At 59.6% G+C, this 23127-nt stretch overlaps 1 protein-coding gene across 2 annotated transcripts; it reads right to left on the bottom strand.

Annotated features, from left to right (window-relative positions):
• Nucleotides 1–1171: 1171 nt before the first annotated feature.
• On the bottom strand, nucleotides 1172–22418 carry FZR1 (fizzy and cell division cycle 20 related 1). Of its 2 annotated transcripts, XM_049876396.1 has the most exons (14): nucleotides 22226–22417; nucleotides 10325–10518; nucleotides 8204–8329; nucleotides 8015–8078; nucleotides 7799–7926; nucleotides 7623–7705; nucleotides 6823–7006; nucleotides 5977–6042; nucleotides 5504–5606; nucleotides 5237–5421; nucleotides 4785–5018; nucleotides 4138–4242; nucleotides 2917–3009; nucleotides 1172–2676 (listed from the first exon to the last, which is right to left on the bottom strand). In XM_049876396.1, exons 2-14 carry the CDS (start codon nucleotides 10391–10393, stop codon nucleotides 2635–2637), a joined length of 1482 nt encoding a protein of 493 aa, XP_049732353.1. In that variant the 5' UTR covers nucleotides 10394–10518; nucleotides 22226–22417; the 3' UTR covers nucleotides 1172–2634. The 2 variants fall into 2 exon arrangements, with proteins under 2 accessions (XP_049732353.1, XP_049732355.1); XM_049876398.1 differs by lacking the exon at nucleotides 8204–8329 and having other exon boundaries at nucleotides 22226–22418.
• Between the last annotated feature and the right edge of the window lie 709 nt (nucleotides 22419–23127).

The following is a 23127-nucleotide window of genomic DNA, read 5'->3' as shown; positions in this document are numbered from 1 at the left end:
TGACTCCCCACACTCTGTCCCCCCACACTGCCACCCCCCCCAAAGCCTCCCTGTCCTGGGGCCCCCAGAGCCCCTCTGCCTGGCCGCCACACACTCACTGCTGCACCTGTACTGGGTCCGCTTTTTGAATTCCTTTATTGCCAAAAGAGACATCTTGGAGGAATAATGGAAACCCAACACCCCTGCCTGTCCCCAGCTCCCACCAGCTAGTCCCGATCCATGCTGGCCTCTGGCTGGGCCCTGTGGTGATGCCTGGCAGAAGACCCCGGCCTCACCATCGCTCCCCCCCATCTCTCAGGGGGCCCCTCTGCCCTCCTTTGTGGTGCCCTCAGTGACCTGTGAGGGCCCGAGAGCATCATGTCTTGGCAAACCAGGTCACCCCCCTGTCGTCTGCTGCTCACCTACCCAGCCTTTGCCCGAGCTCCGCGCTTACAAGGTCTGACCCATCCTCGCTACCGCTATGCCATCCCAGGGCCAAGGTGAGTCTAGGCCCGCCCCCTTTAGAGTACTTCAAGAGATAACAGTTAAGCCAGTAACTTGGGGTGCACACCGCGCCCCCCAGCAGAGCCAGCCAGGGAGGCGGGGGCTGGTCGAGGCAGGGTGGACTATGAATATGGGCACTGTGCCCCAGAAGGCCACCTGGGCCAGGTCTGTTAGTGGTCACCCCACCTTGGACACCAGCAGCACCCTGGGGCTGGGGCCCTGAATCCCTGAGCCGCAGTCCTGGGGGTGACGTTCACAGCTGGTCTCGCCCTCAGAAGGTGCTGGGCTGGGACTCCGGGGCTGGTGGCATGGACCCACCCCACTCTGAGCCGGGAGCAGAGACAGAGACAGCAGCACTGGCTGCGAATCGGCAACTTGTTTAATGAGAAGGACGCTGCATCACATGAGACAGGCTTGCACCCGCTCAGGTGGGGACGCCCCGCTGTCACGCCGCCTTCGCCCCACCGGACCACCCAGACTTAGGGTGGAGGTACAAGCTTCCACACCCCCTTCTTGGGTCTGAATTCCTGGAGGCCCCAGTGCCAAGCATCCTGGACCCGAGTCCCACGCTGGTGCTCACCCACGTGTGTACACTCACCCCGTGCAACCAGACAACTGGGGGCTCTTTGGCAATGGCATTCGGGGGGTATGGTGGGGTGCAGCAGAGGCAGGTTTGTTTTCTTATTAAAAAAAAAAAAAATCCAACCAACAGAAAGAATCTTGACCAATCAAAGCACATATGTCTATATACACAGGTCCCCCAGCAGGCTGGGCCCCACTCTCACGGGAACATGTGGGCTGGGGGTTGGCTCAGCAGGCCACTTGCCCCACGCCCTTGGCCTTAACCATTCCCGGAGCCGCTCCAGAGAAACACAAAACAAATCAAAGGAAAGTCACAGATACGTACACATGCGTGCTCCGTGGAACAAAGCCCAGTGCCTCGGGGGGTCCGTGTGCGCCCACAGCCGCAGATCTGTGTCTGTCCACCTCCCCACAAATGCCCCGTCCCCGAGGATCTGGCCACGCAGATGCCTGCCTCTTCCTGCCGGGTTCCTCCTGGTGCACAGGTGAGGGGATGTGGCCGAGGACCTGACCTCCGAGGAGGGGACGTGGTGGGGATGGGGCAGGGGAACCTGCCTCAGGGGACGTCCAGGAAGCTCCTGGAGTCCTGCAGTTGCCTAGTGGCAGTAAGGCCCGGTTGTCCCTCTCTTCGTCTCTCTGTGGTGGGTTGGCACAGGAGGACAGGATGACACCGGGAGGTGCAGTGAGGCACCCACAGGGCCCAGGGCCGTGGGAGCCATGGCCAGGGCCCCCCTGTCACTGGAGCGTGTCTCACTAGGCCTTTGCCCTTGCTCGCCGTCAGAAGCACGATCCTCTGACAACAAGTCCGTCTCTGATGGTCTTTTTGGGCCCTGCTGCCACGTGGTGGGCCTGGCCTTGTGGAGCCCACTGGGGCCTGCTCCTGATGTGATAGCCAAGGGCGCCAGCCCTGCCCAGGCCACAGCCGTAAGAAAAATACTTCCCCTTGAAGAGTCACCGCTGAGGATGGCCGGAGATCAGTGTGGGGACCCTGAGGGCAAAGGTGGCTGGAAAGAAACCTTGAGTCCAACGGCAAGACGCTGCCCTTGAGCCACCAGCCCCCAGGCCCCCTCGAAGCCGTCGGGTCTGTGTGGGAGTTAAGGGCATGCATTGATCGAGGAGGGGCTTTGGCACCTGTTGGGGCTGCCACGGCCACATTCCAGCTGGGCTGTCTGTCCCTGACGAGTGCGTGTGGCAATAAGCACAAACAGAAGAACACACGCCCCGACAAGGCGACACAGGTGGGACTTCGGTTCCAGAGGGTCCTCTCCACAGTGGGCGGCGGGATGTGTGCGTCCAAGGGAGCCGGTCCAGGCCAAAGCCATGAATCCACCTGGTTAGCTGCTGCCCTCCGGGAAGGGCGCCAGGTCCCCAGCCGCGTCCCTGCCCCAGACACCGGCTGACACGGTTCACAATCAGGCATTTAATCAGAATCTTCGGGGTTCTCCAAGCCCAGCTCCCCGCCCCCCACTGCTGCCTGGGGGATGCGTGCGGGGAGGGGCCGTGCACGGGGAGCTGGCTGTCGTCCTCAGTTCCTGGCCGTGGTGACGGGGTCCTGGCGTGGAGCCTGGTTTACCGTATCCTGGTGAAGAGGTTGAGGACAGACACGGATTCCTGCGGGGCAGAGGGATGGACGCACTGAGCCCATGGCCCCCTCGGTCCCCATGCTCGCCCTGGCCTCAGGCTGGGTACTGAGCCCTCCAGTGAGGGAAACTGAGGCTTCAGGTGGCCTCAGTCCTGGGGTGGGGGGGCAGCAGCTGTGGGGAGACCAGCCAGCGTGGCCCATGGTGCTGTAGGAAGGCAGAGTACAGGCGGGCGGGGGACGTCCGGCGCTCTGACACCGACCCACATTACCTTTGTCGAGCGGGTTTTGCTAAAGACATTCCAGAATCTCAGGGTTTCGTCTCCAGCCCCGGTGACGATGGCCTCCCCATCAGGGGACATGGCCTGTGGGAGAGAAGCATCAGTGGATCATCACTGTTGGGGGCCTCTGAGGGTGGGGGTGGGAGGCGGGCCCCCTAGAGCCCAGACGCCCCTGCCGGGACTTGGGAAAGGACAAGAAGTTGGGCCCAGGCAGGGAGAGTTCTGGAAAGAAACAGGCCTGAAGCACAGGAGAGTTCAGGGAGAGGCCCTGCCCTGGGCTGCCTCTCGGCCGAGGGCAAACAACCTTCTCCAGACACCCACAGAGGGGCCCACGCAGTCCAATACGGGTTATTTTCAGCTTCCTATTATTTTTTTTTGCTAAAAACTCAACTCACTATACATAAAAACTTGAAAACATATACATGCATATACATACACGTAAATAAATTTTACGTATGTAGACATGTCCCATGTACATATTGGAAAAAAATGCACACCAAAAAAAAAACCAAACCCAGTGCCGTCGAATCAATTCCGACTCATAGCAACATTACGGGACAGAGTAGAACTGCCCCCCAGAGTTTCCAAGGAGCGCCTGGCGGATTCGAACTGCTGACCCTTTGGTTAGCAGCCATAATACTTAACCACTACGCCACCAGGGTTTCCCAAAAATGTATACATAAGGAGCCCTGGTGGCACATTGGTTAAGCGCTCGGCTGCTAACCGAAAGGTCTGTGGTTGAACCCAGCAGCCACTCTGCGGGGGGAAGGCCGTGGCAGTCTGCTTCTGTAAAGATGACAGCTTTGGAAGCCCTATGGAGCAGGTCTACTCTGTCCTCTGGGTTGCTATGAGCTGGAGTCAGTGGCACCAGGTTTTACGTTGGAAAATAAAGAGATCCTGGGGGCGGGCAGTGCTCCCCCACCTGAGGGGCTGGAAAGCTCTGTGAAGCGTGTTCAAAACGATGACACACATAACCAGATACTTAAAGGCTGAACCCACCCGCACTGCTGCTCAGTTCCAGACACCACAGCTGGACCATATGGGCTTTTAAGAGAACCAGCTTCAAAACCAGCTGTGGGCGCTGTGTGCACCATATTTTCTCCAGAAACACAGGATGGGTCAGGGGGAGGGAGGGCACCGTCTGGCGAGGGGACGACCAGGACAGGAGGGGGCACCGTCTGGCGAGGGGACGACCAGGGGGGCCCCACTCACCAGGTAGAGCACACGGTAGGAATGCCCTGTCAGCTTGGCCACCTGGGTCAAGGATGGGTACTTCCAGACCAGGATCTGGTTCTGCGAGTATCCGTGGGTGCTTACCTGGGTGGGGGAGGGTACAGGTCGGAACTGTGGGCCGGGGGCTGCGGGGGAGTTTGGACGGAAATCCCATCTCGCCCACCAAATGTGCCCACACGTGGGGACCTGAGGGGTCCTGGACCCTGAGGCCACCATCTCTGGTGGGCCTGTCTGCGGGTGTGGGGGACGAAGGCCTGAGCGCAACAAGGGCGTGGGCAGCCCTGTGGCCCCTCCCTCTGTCCCCTGGGAGCCCACAAGCCTCTCTGCAAAGTCACAGGTGGAGGGAGCGAGGGGGTCAGGGCCGGGATTCCAGGCCACAGTCTGTCTCTGCAGGCGGCCGTGCGCACCGGATTGGGGTTCCAGGCCACGCATGCCTCTGCAGGCAGCTGTGGCTCCCTGGGGGTGTGCTGCCTGCTGCACCTGGCTGAATCCTTGCCCCACCCCGACATGGCCGAGACGAGGCTCCAGAGCCACCCCCAGCCGCAGGCGAGGTCCCCCGACCCCGGGAAGGCCCTCGTACGGGCCCGGGGCCCGCCGTCCTAGGCGGGCCCTCCAGCTGCACTCACCAGCTCGTTGGCGTGCTTGGACCAGGCCAGGTTGCACACCTGGGAGCCGGTATCGATGCACTGCAGTGGCTGCCCTGTCAGGGTGTTCCAGAAGCGGATACAGCGGTCGGCTGTGCCGCCACCCGACGCCAGCAGGCCGTGCTGGTGTGGGGACCAAGCGATGGCCTTGACAGCTGCCAGGTGCTCCGTGTACTGCTGCACGGGGCTCAGGCTCGAGTGGTTCCAGACCAGCAGCTGGGGTGGGTGGGTGGCAGGTGAGGCCGGGGGGACGAGTCCCTCCACCTGCCCAGCCCCCCGGGACCCCCCTCTGCAGAGGGGCTGGCCAAACAGGAGGGAGAAGCGTGAGGGCCTGTGGTTGGTGACCCCAGCCCAGTCTGTCCAGGTTCCTGGAGACGTGTGGTCTTGAGGGAGGCCACACCCAGGGCCCAGGTGCGTGTGAGCAAGCAGCGTACCTTGTTGTCGTTGCCCCCCGAGGCCAGCAGCTGGTGGTCTGTGGACCACTTGAGGCCGCACACCTCCTGCCTGTGGCCCTGAAGCCGCCGCTCCGACTGCAGAGGGGGCGTGCGGATGTCTCTCTGCAGGATCATGCGGTCGCGGCTCCCGGAGGACAGCTGGTCAGCGTTCCAAGCCAGCGCACCTGGGGGCAGGGGGCAGGGGGAGGTGAGACCGCGGCTGAGCGCCAGAGTCACCAGGTGGGGCGCAGGGGGGCCAGGCCTCACCAACGCGTGCCGTGTGGCCCTCCAGCATGGACAGCTTCTTTCCTGCGGCCGCGTCCCAGATCTGCACGAAGCCCTTGTGGGTGCCGACTGCCACCAGGTTCCCCTAGGACAGAGGGCACGGTGAGACAGCCACTCCCAAGCACGACAGTCTCAGCTGACCAAGAACAGCGGGCCTCTCCTTCCTACACAGCCCGCCGCCGCCCGGGCACCTCTAGGACGGGCCGCCACCCATCACTGCATCCTGTGCCCTCGACCTGCTCACAGGGTGGTTGGGCTGGGACTGGCACAGTCTCCATCATGGCTAAGACTGCCTGCTACAGCAGCTCTGAGGGAGACGAGGAGGTGAACACAGTAACCTTGCAGCTATGACCCAGCTTCCAGGGGGCCACTAACATCACCATGGCCCTGCCCAGTGAGGCCCCATCACCCTCCTGTACTGGCCCTGCCTAGTGAGTGGAGGGGCATCTACTGACCCTCTCAGACCAGCCCACGGAGGTCACCGAGTCCCCTTCAACGGACAGGTCACAGAGCCGTGTCACCTAGGAGAAGACATGTGTCATTATGAGACTGCATGCTGTCCCACTGGTCCTTCAGGGCCCTGGTCCATCTGCCCATCCATCCACTATCCATCCACCATCTATTCAACCAACCATCCATCCATCATCCATCCACCACCCAACCAGCCATCCACCCATCCACCATCCATCCATCTACCACCCAACCATCCAGCTATCCATCCACCTATCCCCCATCCAAACGTCCATCCAGCCAACAATCTATCCATCCACCCACTACCCATCCACTCATTCATCCATTATCTATCCATCCATCTGGCATGGCAAGCCCATGGCGGGTCAGTGCTGGGAATCTGGGACCATCTGGCCAGAGTACTCTGGGGGCTGTAGGCTGAGGTGGGGACGCAAACAAGTAAGGGACAGTGAGGCCGAGTCTGCTCAGGGCCCTCAGCCCAGGAAGCTGCCCTGAGGCAACACCGTCTCCCTCCCCATGTTCCCGTCTGCACACCAAGAGCTTCAGGGATTGACGGTTGGCCCTGGGGTTGCTGTGGGGATTTGGAAATGGGTAGCCAAGGGCTCTCTCTGGCTCTGGAACACCCCAGCAACACTGGCACCCTTCCCTCAGGCCGCGCCCTACTCAGCCACTCCCTACAGAAACATGCCATATCCCGTATCACGCACACCCCCCACAGAAATATAGCGCTCCATGTACACAAGCACACCGCCTCCCCAAAGGTGCTCCCTGATAGGCCACCCCCTGCCCTCACCTGGCTGATGCAGGCCCCACCCTCCTGCAGTGCTCACCTGGCTGGTGCAGGCGCTCCACAGGTACACACAGGTCCCCAGCCCCACGCTGAGCACGTTGAGGGAAGACCAGTCCACCAGATTCAGGTAGAAGTCGTCCTGGAGCTCGGGGGCGTCCAGGACCTTGAAGGGGATTTTGGAGATTTTGCGAGTGGGTTTCCGTGGTGACCTCAACAACTTCTGACTGTGGGGAGAGCCAGAGACAGGACTTGGCGCTGATGGGCCGCGGCGACCAGCACCTTCTGCTGGGCTCTGAGGTGACAGCACAGAAGCACTGCCCTGTGCCCTGTGAGCCCCTCAGTTCCACGCAGGGTCTCCCTGCTTGCCCTGCTCCTCAGGCCGCTGCCCCCACACGGCCACCAGCGTGACCTGTTCTGAGAGCACCCCTGTGCCCACTGAGGCCCTTCGCCCTCTAGGTTCAAGCTCTGAGCTGCAACAGCTGGGCATCCCCGCCTCGCCCCATGCAGAGCTGTCCCCTCCGCCCGGCACTGCTCTGGAGCCCCTCGACTCCTAGGCAGACTCGGCTTCTCCACTGTACCCCAATCTTGAGCCCATAGAAGTTCCCAATGAATGGGCGGGTCCTCTGCCCCCCAAAATCTCCAGCACGCTCTATTATCAAATATGGCTCCCGCAGAGCTAAGGCTGGCAATGACCCAGGAGGAAGACACAGCCTGGGTTCGAGGCCGCCCTCTCCAGAAGCCTCCCCATTATTATCCGCATGGCAGCAGGGCCCACCGGTCCTCCACCCCAGGACCCCCAGTGCCCTGGCCTGTAGGCCAGCCCAGGGCTCAGGATCTCACCTCTTATTGCTGACAGGGGACAAGGAGTATGGGGACACCTCGTTGCCGTCATCTGGGCTTGAGCGCTTGGTACTGAGGGAATACTGGGGTGGGGACAGGCCTATGGTGAGAGGCCGCCCACGTCCCACAGAGTGGCCTTGCCCACCAGCCTTCCCTCCAGCCCGAGGGGCCCTTACCGTGAAGAGGCTCTTCTTTTCCGGTGTGGAGGGCTGCAGCCGGCGGTCCTCCGTCTGCGGGTCCTGCACCTTCTCGATGCCTGCCCCCAGCAGCTCATTCTTCAGCAGGGCCGAGTAGGCCAGGCCGTCTGTGGGTGGGCGGGGCAGGGTGGTCAGGGGCGTACCAGGGCTCAGGGCACAGGGGGTTGGGGCCCACGAGGAGACCTGGAGCCTCACCTTTGCCGTTGTCTGAGGTGGCATCCTTGGCCTTGCGGTTCTGACTTGGTGACTTCTCATTTTCCTGCAGAAGAGAGAGAGAAGGGCAGGATGAGGCATCCCTGTCCCCTGGCCTCTCAGCCTGGCACTCACACCCACAGTGGACACCTGCGGCCTGGAACCCTCCCCGACCCCCCCGCCGCCCCTCACATTGATCCTGTGGAAGTTCACACTCCAGTTGGCCCCAGCCCGTGAAGGGATGAAGCGGTCTCCGTGCTTGCTGGGCGAGGACACCGGGGAGTTGGCAGGTGTCAGGGTGCGCCGCATCTCTGCAACCTGCAGTGGCAGAGTGTTTGCTGGGCACAGCTGCCCTCCAACCCGGTGCCGCCCGGCCCACCTCACTGTGACCCCACAGTACCCGGACCGCCTCACCCTGACCCCACAGTACCAAGACCGCCTCACCCTGACCCCACACTACCTGGCCTGCCTCACCCCGACCCCACAGTACCCGGACCGCCTCACCCTGACCCCACACTGCCTGGCCCGCTTCACCCTGACCCCATAGTACCCAGACCGCCTCACCCTGACACCACACTGCCCGGCCTGCCTCACCCCCTGACCCCACAGTACCCGGACCGCCTCACCCTGACCCCACAGTACCCGGACCGCCTCACCTTGACCCCACAGTACCCGGACCGCCTCACCCTGACCCCACAGTACCCGGACCGCCTCACCCTGACCCCACAGTACCCGGACTGCCTCACCATGACCCCACAGTACCCGGACCGCCTCACCCTGACCCGACACTGCCCGGCCCACCTCACCCCCTGACCCCACAGTACCCGGACTGCCTCACCCTGACCCCACAGTACCAAGACCACCTCACCCTGACCCCACACTGCCTGGCCTGCCTCACCCCGACCCACAGTACCCAGACCGCCTCACCCTGACCCCACACTGCCTGGCCCGCTTCACCCCGACCCCATAGTACCCAGACCGCCTCAACCTGACCCCACACTGCCCGGCCTGCCTCACCCCCTGACCCCACAGTACCTGGACTGCCTCACCCTGACCCCACAGTACCTGGACCGCCTCACTCTGACCCGACACTGCCTGGCCTACCTCACCCCCTGACCCCACCGTACCCGGACCGCCTCACCCTGACCCCACACTGCCTGGCCTGCTCACCCCGACCCCACAGTACCCGGACCTCCTCACCCTGACCCCACACTGCTTGGCCTGACTCATCCCGACCCCATAGTACCCAGACCGCCTCACCCTGACCCCACACTGCCCGGCCCGCCTCACCCCGACCCCACAGTACCCGGACCGCCTCACCCTGACCCCACTGCACCTGGCCTGCCTCACCCTGACCCGGCACCACCCAGCCTGCCTCACCCCGACCTGGCACCACCCAGCCTGCCTCACCCCTGACCCAGCACCGCCTGGCCCACCTCACCCCCTGACCCAGCACCGCCCGGCCCGCCTCACCCCGACCCAGCGCCGCCCAGCCCGCCTCACCCACTGACCCCGTGCCGCCTGGCCCGCCTCACCCTCTGACCCTGTGGGGCGTGACGCTATGAGCAGAGTCCGATGCCTTAGGCAGACTGGCTTTGAGTCCTGAAGAGCAGGACTGGGGTCCAGCTCCTCCCCAGGGCTCAGAGGGGAGAAGGGGGAAGTGAGGGGGTGCAGCGCAAAAGACCCCTGTGGGTGGGTGAAGCCACGGGTTCCAGCACGAGCACAGAGACTGGGGATTCTATGGTAGGCAGCAGAGGGTGAGGGGCCCAGCCGGGCTCCATGACGTGTCCCGGCGCTGAGGCGACGCCCACCCTCACTCCTCGGCCCCTGGCACCAACAGCCCCACAAGCTCTGCAGCCCCAGCACCACAGCCCTCCAGGCCACCTCCCCTTCTCCAGGGCCCCAGCCACCCACCCAGACCATGCCTGCCCCCACAGCACTCCCATGCGATGCCAGCCTGGGTCTGAACCCCAGCTCCGCCAGGACCCTGGCCCTCCACTCGCCCATTTGCAAAGTGGGGAGGTGCTGCCCTGGTGCCCTGAGCTCATTCAGCTCTGATGCCGGCCCTAGCAGAGTGGCTAGCACCCCCAGACACGCTGGGTGGGAGCTGCAGGCTGCCCGGCCTCCACGGGAACAGGGGGCCAGGCCTTGGCCAGTGCCAAGGGGACTCAGTACAGGGGGCAGCCGAGTTTCTTGCCCCCAGTGAGTGCTTCTCCAACCATCTGAGGCCAGAGCAGCTGCCCCCAGCTGCCCCCACCAGGCCCCCATCTGACCAGGACAACCCAGGGGACGGCAGTAGGCACCCGTACTTACACCTGGCATCGTGTTCTCATTCTGGATAACAATCTGCCGTAGCAGGCGCCGCTCGTAGTCTTGGTCCATGGTGGGGTCGAGCAGCCTGCGCAGGAAGGGTGGGGTGGAGTCGGTAGCACACGACCCCACGGGGTCCACAGGGCCTGGGGCCCCAGCCTGCTCTTGGCTCACACGAATCCACAAGTCCAGGCCACCTGCATTTGTAAATAAAGTCCTATTGGCACAAAGCTACGGCCACTCATTTGTCTTGCCTGTGGCTGCGACAGAGACCGTGTGGCCACAAGGCCACACAGATTCACTGTACCGCCACATGAGAAGAAAGCCTGTGTCATTACCGTGCACACTTATCTCAGAGCCCGCTACGTGCTGAGATGTATACGCTGTGTGTGACCTAAGCCACGGTCTTCACTTGCCTTAAAGTGGACGGTGAAAAAGGAAGACGTAAGAATGGGTGCGTTCATGCTGTGGTGTTGGCGAGGGGTACTGGACAGACAGAGGACTGGTGAAAGGAGCAGGAGAGAAGGAGCACAGCGTGAAGCCAGAGGCAGAGACTAGAGTGACGTGGCCACCAGATGCTGGAGGAGACCAGGAAGGCTTTTCCCCTGGAGCTTCCAGAAGGAGCCAGCCCTGCCAACACCTTGACTTTAACACTAATTTTGGCTTCTACAACAGTAAGTGAATGTTGTTAGCTGCCGTCAAGTCAGCCCCCGACTCATGGCGACCTTGTGTATGACAGGAACAAAACACTACCTGGTCCTGGACCATCCATCCCTGTGATTGGTTGTGGATTGGACCCTTGTGATCCACAGGGTTTTTACTGGCTGGTTTTTGGAAGTCGATTGCCAGGCCCTTCTTGCTAGTCTATCTTAGTCTGGACGACCCACTGAAACCTGTTCAGCATCACAGCAACATGCCAAGTCTTTACGGGCAGACAGGCGGTGGCTGTGCATGAGGCACACTGGCCAGGAATTGAACCTGTGTCTCTGTGGAAGGTGACAGTTCTACCACTGAACCACCACTGCCCCCGTGAGAGGACAGATGTGTGTAACTGAAGCCACCAAGTTCATGGCGATGTTACAGCAGCCACAGGGCCTAGCAGAGAAGGGCACACAGCACACCGTGGCTTCCTCCACTGATCCTCTTTTTGGGGGTTGGCGACAGCTGCTGTGAAGGGTTCCTGAGGTCCTCTCTCTGTGGCAGCCCTGGGGGATTTCCCACGGGATGGCCAGTCACCCCTTCCTTCTCTCACTGCCCTCCACCCCCACCCCAACTTCTGAGGCCCCAGGTCTGTTGGGGACACAGTGGGTATCCACCCACTTGGCCACCATGCATGTCCTGAGCCCCTCCAGGCCCGGGCAAGCAGGAGCTCACAGCCTGCGGCAAGAGGCAGACAGAAACCAGTAAACGGTGAGAACCAATCTCAGGCTGTGCAACTGGGTCAGGAAGCACCTTTTAACATGCATTAGGCAAGATGGACAGGCAGTACCAAGGGCTGAGTGGATCCGAGGCCAGCTCCCTGGCACCTTCAGCGAGGCCCAATGGACTCAAGCACACATGGAGCCGCTCCAGAACCCAGTTCCACTCAGCTCCACCCCACCGCCTCGCCGTCTCCTCTCCTGTGGACCCACAGAGTGGGCTCCAGTGGGCACAGCCCAGGAATGCACTCCAGGGAGGAATGGCCCATTCCGTAGGCCTGGAGGGAAGCCTCTCTGATGTTTGTGAACCTGCAACCCCAGCATTATGGACTGAATTGTGTTCCCCGAAAATATGTGTCAAAAATCCTGTCTCTATACCTGTGGTGAATAAAGAACATTGAAGAATCCATACTTGTGAAAGAGGGTGTTGGCAAAGAATGTATACCGTGTGTTACCAGCAAATGAAAAAATCTGTCTTGGAAGTACAGCCAGAAAGTTCCTTAGAAGTGAGGACGGTGAGACTTCATCTCACATACTTTGGACATGTTGTCAGGAGGGCCTAGGCGCTGGAGAAGGACATCATCCTTGGGAAAGCAGAGGGTCGGTGAAAAAGAGAAGACCCTCAATGAGACAGACTGACACAGTGGCTGCAACAATGGGCTGAAGCATAACAAGGACTGTGAAGATGGCGCAGGGCCAGGCAGTGTTTTGTTCTGTTGTACATGGGTCACTGAGTTGCAACTAATGTACCTGCGGTTATAAGTCAATTTGGGAAGGGGCTGTCTTTGTTATGTTAATGAGGCAGGATTAACACAGGATATTTTTTGAGTCAATCTCTTTTGAGAGAATAAATAGATTAAACAAGCAAGTTAGGAAGCAGAGATGCAAGAAGAGAGATGCTGAGCCACATGGAGACAGCCCAGGAGCAGAAGCTCAGATAGACAAGGACCTTCCTCCACAGCCAACAGAGGGAAAAAGCCTCTAATTCAGACTTCTAGCCTTCTAAACTGTGAAAAAATAAACTCTGTTAAAGCCACCCATTTGTGGGATTTCCGTTACAGCAGCATCGGATAACTAAAACACCCAGCAACCTCAGGAGTCCCGCCTCCCACACACCTCAGCAGCCACAGGCGGGTTCAACTGTGGTCAAGTTTTCTCAGCAAGAACGTAAAGAGAGATCCTACAAGCAAACAACTGAAATGTCCAAAGGCAAGTACTAACTAACACGTTCAATCAGCCACAAACCCCACACCCAGCCCACACAACCCCCCCTGGTGGACAAAACCCCTGGAGACCTGCCCCAGCCTGTCCTCAGGTCCGAGGGCCAGGGCTCCGCCAATCTATAGAACTGCCCTGTGTTCCCATCTTAGAGACCTGAAGGGGTCTATCCCAGGACAGGGCCCACCCAACTGCCTTGCTGAGCACTCAGCCTTGAAGGGTGCCCCCACCCCCACAAACTGTGCAGATGCTGCCTAGCGCTGCAGACATCTGGTTCAGATACCCCCACCCACACCTCAAAACCACGCTTGTCTCTGCTGCAGAAAGACTGAAAGTGAGAGGCCCAGAAGCCACAGAGAAAAGGCCAGCAAATTCAACAGCGGGAAAATACATAGTGTCTGCAGGGCAGAACACAGCACAACATGGTTTAAAAAAAAAAAGAGAGAGAGACAAAAACGGGAAAACTATTTGCTAGTCATGAAAAACCCGGCCGTCAGTAGATTCTGATTCCTGGCAACCCCACGTGTGTCAGGGTAAAACTGTCCTCCATAGAGTTTTCAGTGGCTGATTTTTTGGAAGGAGATAGCCAGGCCTTTCTTCCAAGGCACCTCTGGGTAGACGCAAACCTCCAAGCTTTTGGTTAGCAGCTGCGCACGTTCACTGTTTGCACTACCCAGGGACTCCTGCCCACCCAGACGAGAGAACAAACTGGCTAAAGATGTTAGCAAGCAGATCTCCGGAAGATGCTCACCTCACTTCCATTCAGGAAGCTGTGGGTAGAATAAAATCAAACCCTAGACGCCAGTTTCCACCTGCGGACTGCCACGGTTCAGTCAGACAGCGACCTCTGGTGGCCAAGGTGTGGGAAGACACTGGCAGCTGGCAAGAGCCAACATGGCCTGACTTCTAAGGCAATTTGGCAACAGCTTTCAAATTAAAGAAAGCGCACCCTTCTGGATGCAGTATTTTGACTTCTAAGAACCTGCTGTAGAAGGTCCTCGTTGGTGTGCGTGTGCAAAACCACGTGTATAAGCACATTCGCTGCAGACAGCTTGTAACAGCAGCTGTAACAGCCAGCAAGAGCGGAGGCTCCCCCAGACATGTGGCACCATGGTGACAGGGTAGGGGATGTAGCGGGACTGGGAGGAGGGCCTGAGACACTGGGCAATACAAATGGGCTGGGAGAAGGTTCTAGTAACAGGGGCTGGCTCCGGGGAGGGGAGCTAGAGAACAGGGGCTGGAGGTAAGAAAGAAGCCCGGTGGGTCCTGCCATACAATTTTTTCTGAGTCCCTGGATGGCGCAAACGGTTAAGCACTGGGCTAGTAGCTGAAAGGCCGGTGGTTCCAGCTCACCCAGAGGTGCCTCGGAAGAAAGCCCTGGCAATCTGCATCTGAAAGGTCAAGGCGTGAAAACCCTCCGGAGCAGTTCTACCCTGCACACACAATCACCGTGAGTTGGGCCTGACTCAGTGGCAAAAAACATCATCTTGTTCTTCTTGAACTTTGTGCCGTTTAGGAATGTATTCCAGCCAGTCGCATTATCCGTGGTAGCAACGGTGTATAAAGTCCCCATGGACGTTGAACCCGCCTTTTTCACCCTTAGCGGGGCACGTTTTCCATGAAAGCACTATGGCTATTACTTCAGCAAATCTGGAATTTGGGAATAATGAGGATCGACCGTAGGCTGAAGGAATCAGCCAGCTGGACAGACGTGATCGGGAGAAGCCGGCCACACATTAACTCAAGGATCCAGATGGTGGCGATGCGGCTGGCTGTGCGCCTTCAAATTCTTACAGCTCAGCTGTGCGCTGCTGTGCCCGGGGGAAACCCTGGTGTTGGCCACTCCTGTCACATAGCCACTTCCAGGCCGTGTTGTTCTGGCTGGGTGCTGTCTAGTCCGTTCCCACTCATGGAGACCCCAAGTCACCAAGAGTTCACCAAGAGAACTGCCCCACAGGGTTTTCTAGGCTGCCATCTTTACGGAAGCAGACTACCGGGATCTTTCTCCCACGGAGCTGCTGGTGGCTTTGAACCACCAATCTCTGGGTTAGCAGCCAAGTGCTTGACTGTTGTGTCCTCAGGGCTCCTTGTCCACACGACAATCACCTCAAGCTCTGAGTCAGGAGGCCTGTCATCGGGGTGCTTCATCGCGTCTGCTTGCTCCCAGGATCCCTCGCATAGGCAGCAGGGCCCGTTCTTCAAGACAAGCAGGGAACCTGCCTGGAAGGACCCAGAATCTGGCTGAGAGCTGCCAGGCCGAGTATTCCGTGAACTCTGGGCAGCTGTGAACCAGACCGGCTAAACCAGACCACAGGAGCAGCTAGCAGGGCCCGGAACACAGTTCCGAGAACAGCCCAGCCCCCTCCGCCCCGCCCCCCGGCAGATCTGTCTTGGAGTGGATGCCCCAGCCTCACGCCCACGCACACCCTGCAGGCTTCCCTTCCTCCTGTGTAACCGGTGGGGTTGCGGTTAGTGATTCCTGCCCTCATTCGGGGGGGGGGGGGGTCCCGGCAGGTTAGTTAACGCTGGTATGCTGTGGTGTCCTCCAAGGAAAAGGGACATGATCGGGACCTGAGTCCACTGCTGGCTTCAGCTGGGGTCGGGTCCAGAACGACCTTTAGACCCTTCCGTTCTTGCTGACTCCAGGGCCACCCCACCATCTCCATTGCCCGCTCATTCAGATGGCTTCCTGGCCTTGCCCCAGATCAGGGACCCTCCCCTCAGCACTGCTGACACTGGGGCCAGATCCATCTCTGGGGTGGGGCTGCCCTGTGCACTACAGAGTGCTGAGCAGCAGCCCTGACCTCCACCCACTTGATGCCAGTAGCACCCCTTCCCCAAATTCGTGACAACCACAAATATCCCCAGACGCTGCCCAGCGTCCCCTGGGGCGCACACCTGCCCCTTGGTGAGGATTCCTGGATTACAGGATTTCACTGACCCCCAGAGACTCTGTGTCCCATAATCTGACCTACGGATGGCCAAGGACGCTGCCCACATTGACCTCTGCACGCTGAGTGGGGAGGAGAAAGGAGGGAAATCACAGGAGCTTGAGGTCTCCCTGGTTAACACTGTCTGACCCATCAGGAGTTTATCCTGGTGCAGTGGTGTGAGCAGGGACTCAACTCAATTGTTTTCCAAATAATTAGCGCAGGGTCCCTCCCCTCAGCACTGTTGACGTGTGGCCAGGTCCTTCTCTGCAGAGAGGTGTCTTGGGGACTGCAGGGTGCTGAGCAGCTTCCCTGGCCTCCACCCACTCCCCAGTTGTGACAACCAAACTGTGCCCAGACACAACCCAGTGATCCCTGGAGGCGGAACCACCCTGGTGAGAACGCTGCCCTGGAGAAGTTTCAGCCTGGGGGAGACCCCGTGCTCCCCTAGCTCCGCATCTGGGGTACTGGCTTCCTGCATGTTACACAAAGAGATATCGGGGGAGACTGAGCCCAGGAGAGTCTACTGGGTCTTGCTCTGCCACGACCTGTGGGCACACGGGCATGGCAGACAGACACGGTGCCGGGCCAGCATGAGTGACAGGGACAGGGATGGGGGCGAGCCCCGGCTACGCCCACCAGTGCCAGGCAGTTGTGAGCACCAACATGACAGCCCTGCGGGGCAGGCCTGCTAGCACCTCCCCTCACAAAGGCCAGAGTCAGGGGTCAGTGTCAGGGCTTCCTGCTGCTGCTCGATAACCACAGGCCAGCGGGCAGGACAGCCCCCAGGCTCAGCTCCAAGGCCCACTCTGCCGAGGTCACTGCTGCCACGTGGGAACCTCTGTGGTTTGTTCCTGCAGAAACCATCCGACATGTGGGCCACAGTGACAGAAGGCTGGGCGGGGGTCCCCCAGGAACTGTCACTGTGGGGCGCACCCTTTCATGCTGCCAGAGCCTCCGGAGGAAAGCTTGCCAGGGCGGTGGGCTCACAGCCATTGGCTGTGACACTGGAGTCTAAGACCCCATCAAGTTCAAGACCCGACCCGGCTCCAGATGAACTGGACGACCTCGAACAAGCCCCCTTCTTCCCTGCAAGGAGCCTCTTTTCTCCCGGGAAAGGTGAGGGGTCCCCCAGGGCGGGGTGATGGGGCTGTCATCTCAGCCCCGGCCACTCCATCTCCAGACACTCTCTAAGGGGCTGGGGAGAGAAGCACCACATGAGAAAGGCCCCAGGAGAACTGGGGAGGCGCCCAATTCTCAGACCTGATTTAGGAGGCAGGGGAGGCTCTTGCTTGGCCTCCACGCTGCCACCTCCGCTTTAGAGTGCCGTTTATGAGTGGTGGCTCTTGTCAGCATGACTATGTCCCCGCTGAACGGTTCGGTTCGGTAAGCTGTCTCCCCCTCAGCCACGCCCATCACTCCTTTTCAGAAGACGGTAAATCCAAACGCACTCTAGGCCCTGCTTGAGGCCCCTTGGCTCCAGTCTGTTACCAGGAGGAGCTGCGTGTGAGGCCAGGCAAGTGGCATGGAACATTCTGGAACACTTCCGTGAGGTACAGGCCCTGCACTGGGGTGGTGAAGCTCTCTACCTCAACAGCCCTCGGCCCCGAGTACCCCGTCACTGTCCAGACACAGCCCCCTACTTCAGCTCAGGCTCTGGACAAAAACCTGCCACGAAAGCAAGCTCGCTCCAGCCCCTCCCTGCCCGCTAAAATAAAAGCAGACACCATGAGGATGGTTCCAGAGGGGTGTGGCGCAAAGAGTGGGGTTCCAGGATGGGGCAGACCTAGCTTTGGATCCAGCTTCAACCCTTTGCCATCTAGCTGTAGGCACGCAACATCACCTCCTTGACCCCCAGTTTGTCTCTACAGTGAGGACCCTGTTGCTGACTCTGACCCCTAGTGTCCCTAAAGCACAGAGTGGAACTGCCCCCCTAGGCTTTCCAAGGAATGGCTGATGGACTTGAACTGCTGACCTTTTGGTGAGCAGCCGAGCTCTTAACCACTGAGCAACCAGGGCTCCTAAGTGGGGATAGCACAGTCTTTATTGCTCTGAAAATTTGGTGTGTCAGTGAACCAACAGGGGTCCCTGGGTGCTACAAACGGTTGAGTGTGTTTCACTGCTGACCAAAAGGTTGGAGGTTTGAGACCACCCAGAGATGCCTCGGAAGAAAGGCCTGGCAATCTACCTCTAAAACTGAGCCACTGAAATCTCTATGGCGCTCAGTTCTACTCTAAGACACATGTCGTCAACTTGACGACAACTGGTTTTTGGTTTTGTGAAGCAACTACGTGGCCTAACCCAGAGCAGATATTCAATACATGCTCATGGGTGGCTGGTCCCATGAGATCAATGATAGTCGCACATCAGGTCCCCAAATACACGCTTCCTGTTCCTCATCTGAGTGCTGGCTGTGTGACTGTGGGCCATGGATGGTGATCCGGCAGCCATAGCTGCTGCCCCATTGACCTCGTGGCCACACCGCAGGCCAGGGGCCAGGTAGGGTCCTTCCCCACTGACCCGAAACCCACCTCCTCCTACGGTGCCCACATAACCGCAGCCGGTGCCCACGTAACCGCAGCCGAGAGGAGGACATCCCCATAGGAAAGTCTAACAGCAGGGAGTCGGCTCTGGCTAGAACCCAGGCTCCAACAATCTCTGAAGGGGTGTGGCCACCAGCCACCTGGATGGGACTGAGGGTCCTAATTCCAAAGACAGTGGAAGACGTCCCTGGAATGGGCGAAAGCAAAATGTGGCAATGAGGGACAGACTGGCCGCCCCCGAGGAGGTGATGGGAATCTCCCTGAGGCTCAAGTTATCTCCAGGGAGGCCTAGTGCCTGGTCACCTGCGGAACATTGGCCAGCATGCAACCACTCATTGGTCATTTCCTTCATCCGTCTGTCCAGCTGAGGCTGTGGCCCAGCATGCACCAGGGCCCACAGCTGTGAGGTCAGCCCAAGCCGCTGTCCCCACAGGGCCAGAAGCGGCGAGAACTCCGTGATGGCGTGCACCATCCTTTCCTGCGACAATGCCCCTGAGAACACCGCAAGCAGCAGGGGTGGCGGGTCTCAGGAGGGGGAGCTGGGAGGGGACGCAGGAGGGAGGGCAGCTCCCCAGCCCACCCAGGTGAGAAGTGCCACTCTGAACCCAGCCTGATGGCATGCCCGGAAGTTCCCGTCTCTGGACTCAGAGTGGCGCTCTGGTCTGACCTGTGAAAACCTTCAGACGAAGGGTGTTTGAATGAGCCCTGGTGGCACAACAGTTAAGTACTTTGCTGCTATCAGGAAGGTTGGTGGTTCAAACCCAGCAGGCAGCTCCGCAGGACAAAGACCTGGCGATCTGGTCCCCTGAAGATGACAGCCTAGGAAACCCTATGAGGCAGGTTTACTGTCACACAGGGTCACTATGAGTCAAAACCAACTCGACGGCAGCTAACAAGAAGGGCGTTTGGGTCTGCGGCAGCCCGAGAACAGAACCCTCACGCCGAGGAAGAAGGTAAACGTGGGCACTGCACAGACGGTGACTCACGTCACAGGCTGGATCAGACAGAGCCCCCTCACACTTCTGCCTTGGTCTGCACACCTGCAGGCACAGGGTGCCCACCCCCTCACAGGGCAGCCGTTCCCACTCTGGCAGCTCTGAGCGTCACAAGGTGCTTCCTCAGTCTGTCTCATGGTGGCTCCACCCCCGCGTGGGGTGGGGGGGCTGCAGAAGGAAGAGCCATGTCTGTCTAGGGAAGGTTTCCTCCCCAGCACTCCTGACACTGTAGGGTGTTGAGCAGCATTCCTGACCTCCACCCACTCAATGCCACTAACACCCCCTAGTTGTGACAACCACAGATGTCCCCAGACATGGCCCTGTGTTCTCTGGGGGGCACAGTGGTCCCTGGTTAAGAAGAGTTGCCGTAAAAGGACTACAAAAGGGCACTGTGATCTGGCCAAGTCCTCAGATAGCAGCTCCCTCCATCTCCATACTTGCCAGGAGTTCCCCGATCAGACCTCCACAGAGAATGAGCTCGGACCCTCGCCCCTCTGGGGGGCACTGAGGCAAAGGCCCCATAACCAACCCCACTCTGGACCTCCCCAGACCCTGCCATTCTAGGTATAGAAGCCCTGCTCCCTAGCCAGAACAAAAAACCATTGCCATTGAACTCAGTCCATTCCAACTCAAGTCAGCCCCACGTGACTCAAGTCAGCCCCACGTAAGTCAGAGGAGGACTGTGCTCCACAGGGTTTTCGACGGCTGAAATTTCAGAAGTAGATCACTAGGCCTTTCTTCTGAGGTGCCTCTGGATGGATTCGAACCTCCAACCTTTCCGTTGGCAGCCCAGTGCTTAACCACTTCCACCATGCACGCAAGGGCCTGTCCCCTCCCCGGCCCCAGCCCACATGAACAGCCTCAGTCACTGCTGGAAAAGAGGACGTGGTTTGAAAATCAACATAGATTATTCCCCCCACCAGTCTTATTTCTACCTCTGATGACTTCTGGGGAGATTTGGTCTGTTTCCATCTCGGCACTCCCCAAACCACCACCACCACCAGGCGACAGTGCTGATTCTGCAACTTCCCTGGGGAAACAGCGACAGAGCAAGCTGGCCAGCACAGATGGCCGACACACGGCTCCCCAGGGCAGCAGAGCAACGACCCAGGAGCAAGAGTCCTCGAAGACCAAGCCTGGTTCTCACCGGGGAAGCACCTGAGTTCTCGGCGAATTCCCTGCCACCCAACTTCGCTCAGCAGCAAAGTGCCATGCCCTGGCCACCACCGGCTCCCACCGTGGGAGCTAGAAGGAAATGACAATCTAGTGTGACCAAAACAAAAGCAGCTCAGACATGAATGGCCGTCACAGCCCATGAGAAATTCTGCCCCATAAATGGCCTGGGGCACCTCCTGGAAATAACATGCACCACTTTGGGGACGGCCCCACAGCGTCTCGACAGCTTCCAGGGTGTGCAAGACTGGCCCCCAACCCAGGACAGACCATGCTTCTCATTCATTTCAAAGTCCCTATTCCAGGGGATGGCCCTGTGTGACCTGGGTGGATGGTTTTCCTTTAGGGATCGGCCTCATTCAAAGGATGGTTGGAAATGGGGGGTAGGGGCGGGGCCCAGCTTCACCAGCAAGAAGCATGAGGTCATCGCCTGGTGGACGGGGTGGGGGGGGCTGGTTCCCAGCCTAGGAGGCGCCCTGATGATCTGGGTGACAAAACAGGAAAAAACAAAACAGGTTTCCCAAGACATCTTCACAGCGGTGGGCAGGGTTCAGGCTTTGGGTCTGGGACAGGTCTGGAAGTGGGGGCAGAACTGAGGTGGGGAGTCGTGGTTTCTATTAGCAGGGAAGAATGGTTCTGGTTTTGAGGGGGTATTCCACATTTGGGGGACCCATGGTGGCCCAGCTTATGTTTGCAGGAAGATACAGGATAGGGCAAATGGAGGGGTCAGGCCAAGATTAGGGGGTATGCTCTGATCTGGGAAAGATTAGGGGCACTATGGGTTTGGGGGAATCTGTCGCCAGGGACTGGGGGTGCAGATAAGCTGTCTTAAATTTGGCAGGGGTCAGCGCTGAAATGGAAGAGCTTGGATCGTGGCTGGAATGGGTCAAACTAGCAAGAGGGGTCAGAAATCAGAGGGGTTTGGGTGATGGGGACATTTATGCATTCAAAGTACGTCGGCTAAGTGCTTTGGGGCGCCAGGAACCAAGGACATATGGGGAAGGGAGTCACACAAGGTCCACCACCTCCAGCAACTGCAAAGCTCAAATCTTATTTTATTGGGACAAGGGGCTGGTTAGATCTTGGGGGGCGGGGGTCACAAGAGGCTCCGCTCTGAAGAGCTGTTTAAATTTGAGGCGGGACTCAGCTGGGGCAGTCTGGATTGGGAAGACCCCGGTTTGACGGGCTCTTGATAAAAAAACACAGGTTAGGGCAGTTCCGGGCCCCTCCTAGTTTGGGGGGGCACGGCTTGGCCTGACGTTTCAAAAAAGGATGGTGGAGACGGACTACGTGGGGGGGGGGTCCTGTCCTGCTTCAAAAGCTCGGGATGCGGATGTCACGGGGGGCCTGATGGGGGTGGACGCAGATTTGGGGGTGAAGACAGAAAGTGGGGATGCTGGGGTCACCCTGGGCCTAGCTTGGCGTGGAGGACGAGTTCAGGGGGTCTGGCCTGCTCCTGGAGGGGTCCGAGCTTGGGGTCGCAGGGTTCCGCAGCCCGGCCTGTGGGGTCGGATTCGGGGGGGCCCCCGGCCAGCCTGCGCCGCTGCCACGGCCCAATTCGGGGGGTCGCGGCCGAACCCCGTCGCCTCAGGCCCGGGGGGCGGGTCCCGGACCTCTGCCGCCTCACCTGGCTCGCACCAGTCGCCCGCTGGCCCCGCCGACCCCGCGTTCCCGGGGCAACCCCTCGCCCGCCTCCGGCCCCGCAGCTCCGCCAGGTCCGCCTGCGGCCGCCGCTGACAGGCTCCCGGGCTCCGCGGTCCTTAATATGGCGGCGGTCGCGGCTCCACGGTCTCTCGGTTCCCTCCCTCCGCCGCGCGCGTCCCCGCGGCCACGCCCCGCCCCGCGTCGGCGCGCAGCGCCCTTGGCCACGCCCCTATCACCCCACGTCTACTCACTGGGCCCCGCGGCCACGCCCCCGCCACGCCCCCGCGCTCCGGGCTCTCACGCTTCAGGCTCCGCCCGCCCCGCGCAGCTGCGCCTGCGTGTGTCGTGCATCTCGGGAGGACGTGACGTATCGGCGATTCGAATCAATACAGGAAGCGCGGGACCACGCGTTGCCAAGCGCAACCGAGGCCGGAAGTGGGCGGGCCGCCGCGAGGAGGCAGTGTCCAATACAGGGAAAAGGCTCTGCTCAGCTTAGGGCGTGGTTTTCGTTAAGGGACAGTTCCAAAAACAAGCACTCACACGGTAGAGCTAAGCCAGACACACCACAATCAGAAACGTGACGAACACAGGTGGGACTCAGCAACAGGTGCACGTGCCAGATCTGCAAACCCAACTGCAAAGGCCGCTGCGCACAGACATTTCGTTCAACAAACATTTATGGCGTTCCTGCAGGGGTCCCTGAATGCCCTGAACATACAGCGGGGTACAAAACAGATAAAAATCTCTGCTCAAAAACGGGCAAAGGATCTAAATAGACATTTCTCCAAAGAAGACATATAAAACAAACCTGTTGCCGTCGAATCTGACTTACAGCGACCTTATAGGGCAGAGTAGAACTGCCCCATAGGGTTTACCATATGGATT

The sequence above is a fragment of the Elephas maximus genome, chromosome 3, assembly GCF_024166365.1.
Source record: "Elephas maximus indicus isolate mEleMax1 chromosome 3, mEleMax1 primary haplotype, whole genome shotgun sequence".
NCBI classification, from domain to species: domain Eukaryota; kingdom Metazoa; phylum Chordata; class Mammalia; order Proboscidea; family Elephantidae; genus Elephas; species Elephas maximus.
The sequence above is the reverse complement of the archived record's forward strand: the minus strand, read 5'-3'. Positions and strand labels throughout refer to the sequence as shown.

Coding starts and splice junctions, on each gene's coding strand:
- FZR1 (XM_049876396.1), bottom strand. CDS start 10,393: ATGGACCAAGACTACGAGCGGCGCCTGCTACGGCAGATTGTTATCCAG. Junction 5,422..5,503: donor GGGCCACACGGCACGCGTTG/GTGAGGCCTGGC, acceptor CCCTGCCCCCAG/GTGCGCTGGCTTGGAACGCT. Junction 5,019..5,236: donor CGGGGGGCAACGACAACAAG/GTACGCTGCTTG, acceptor CACCCACCCCAG/CTGCTGGTCTGGAACCACTC.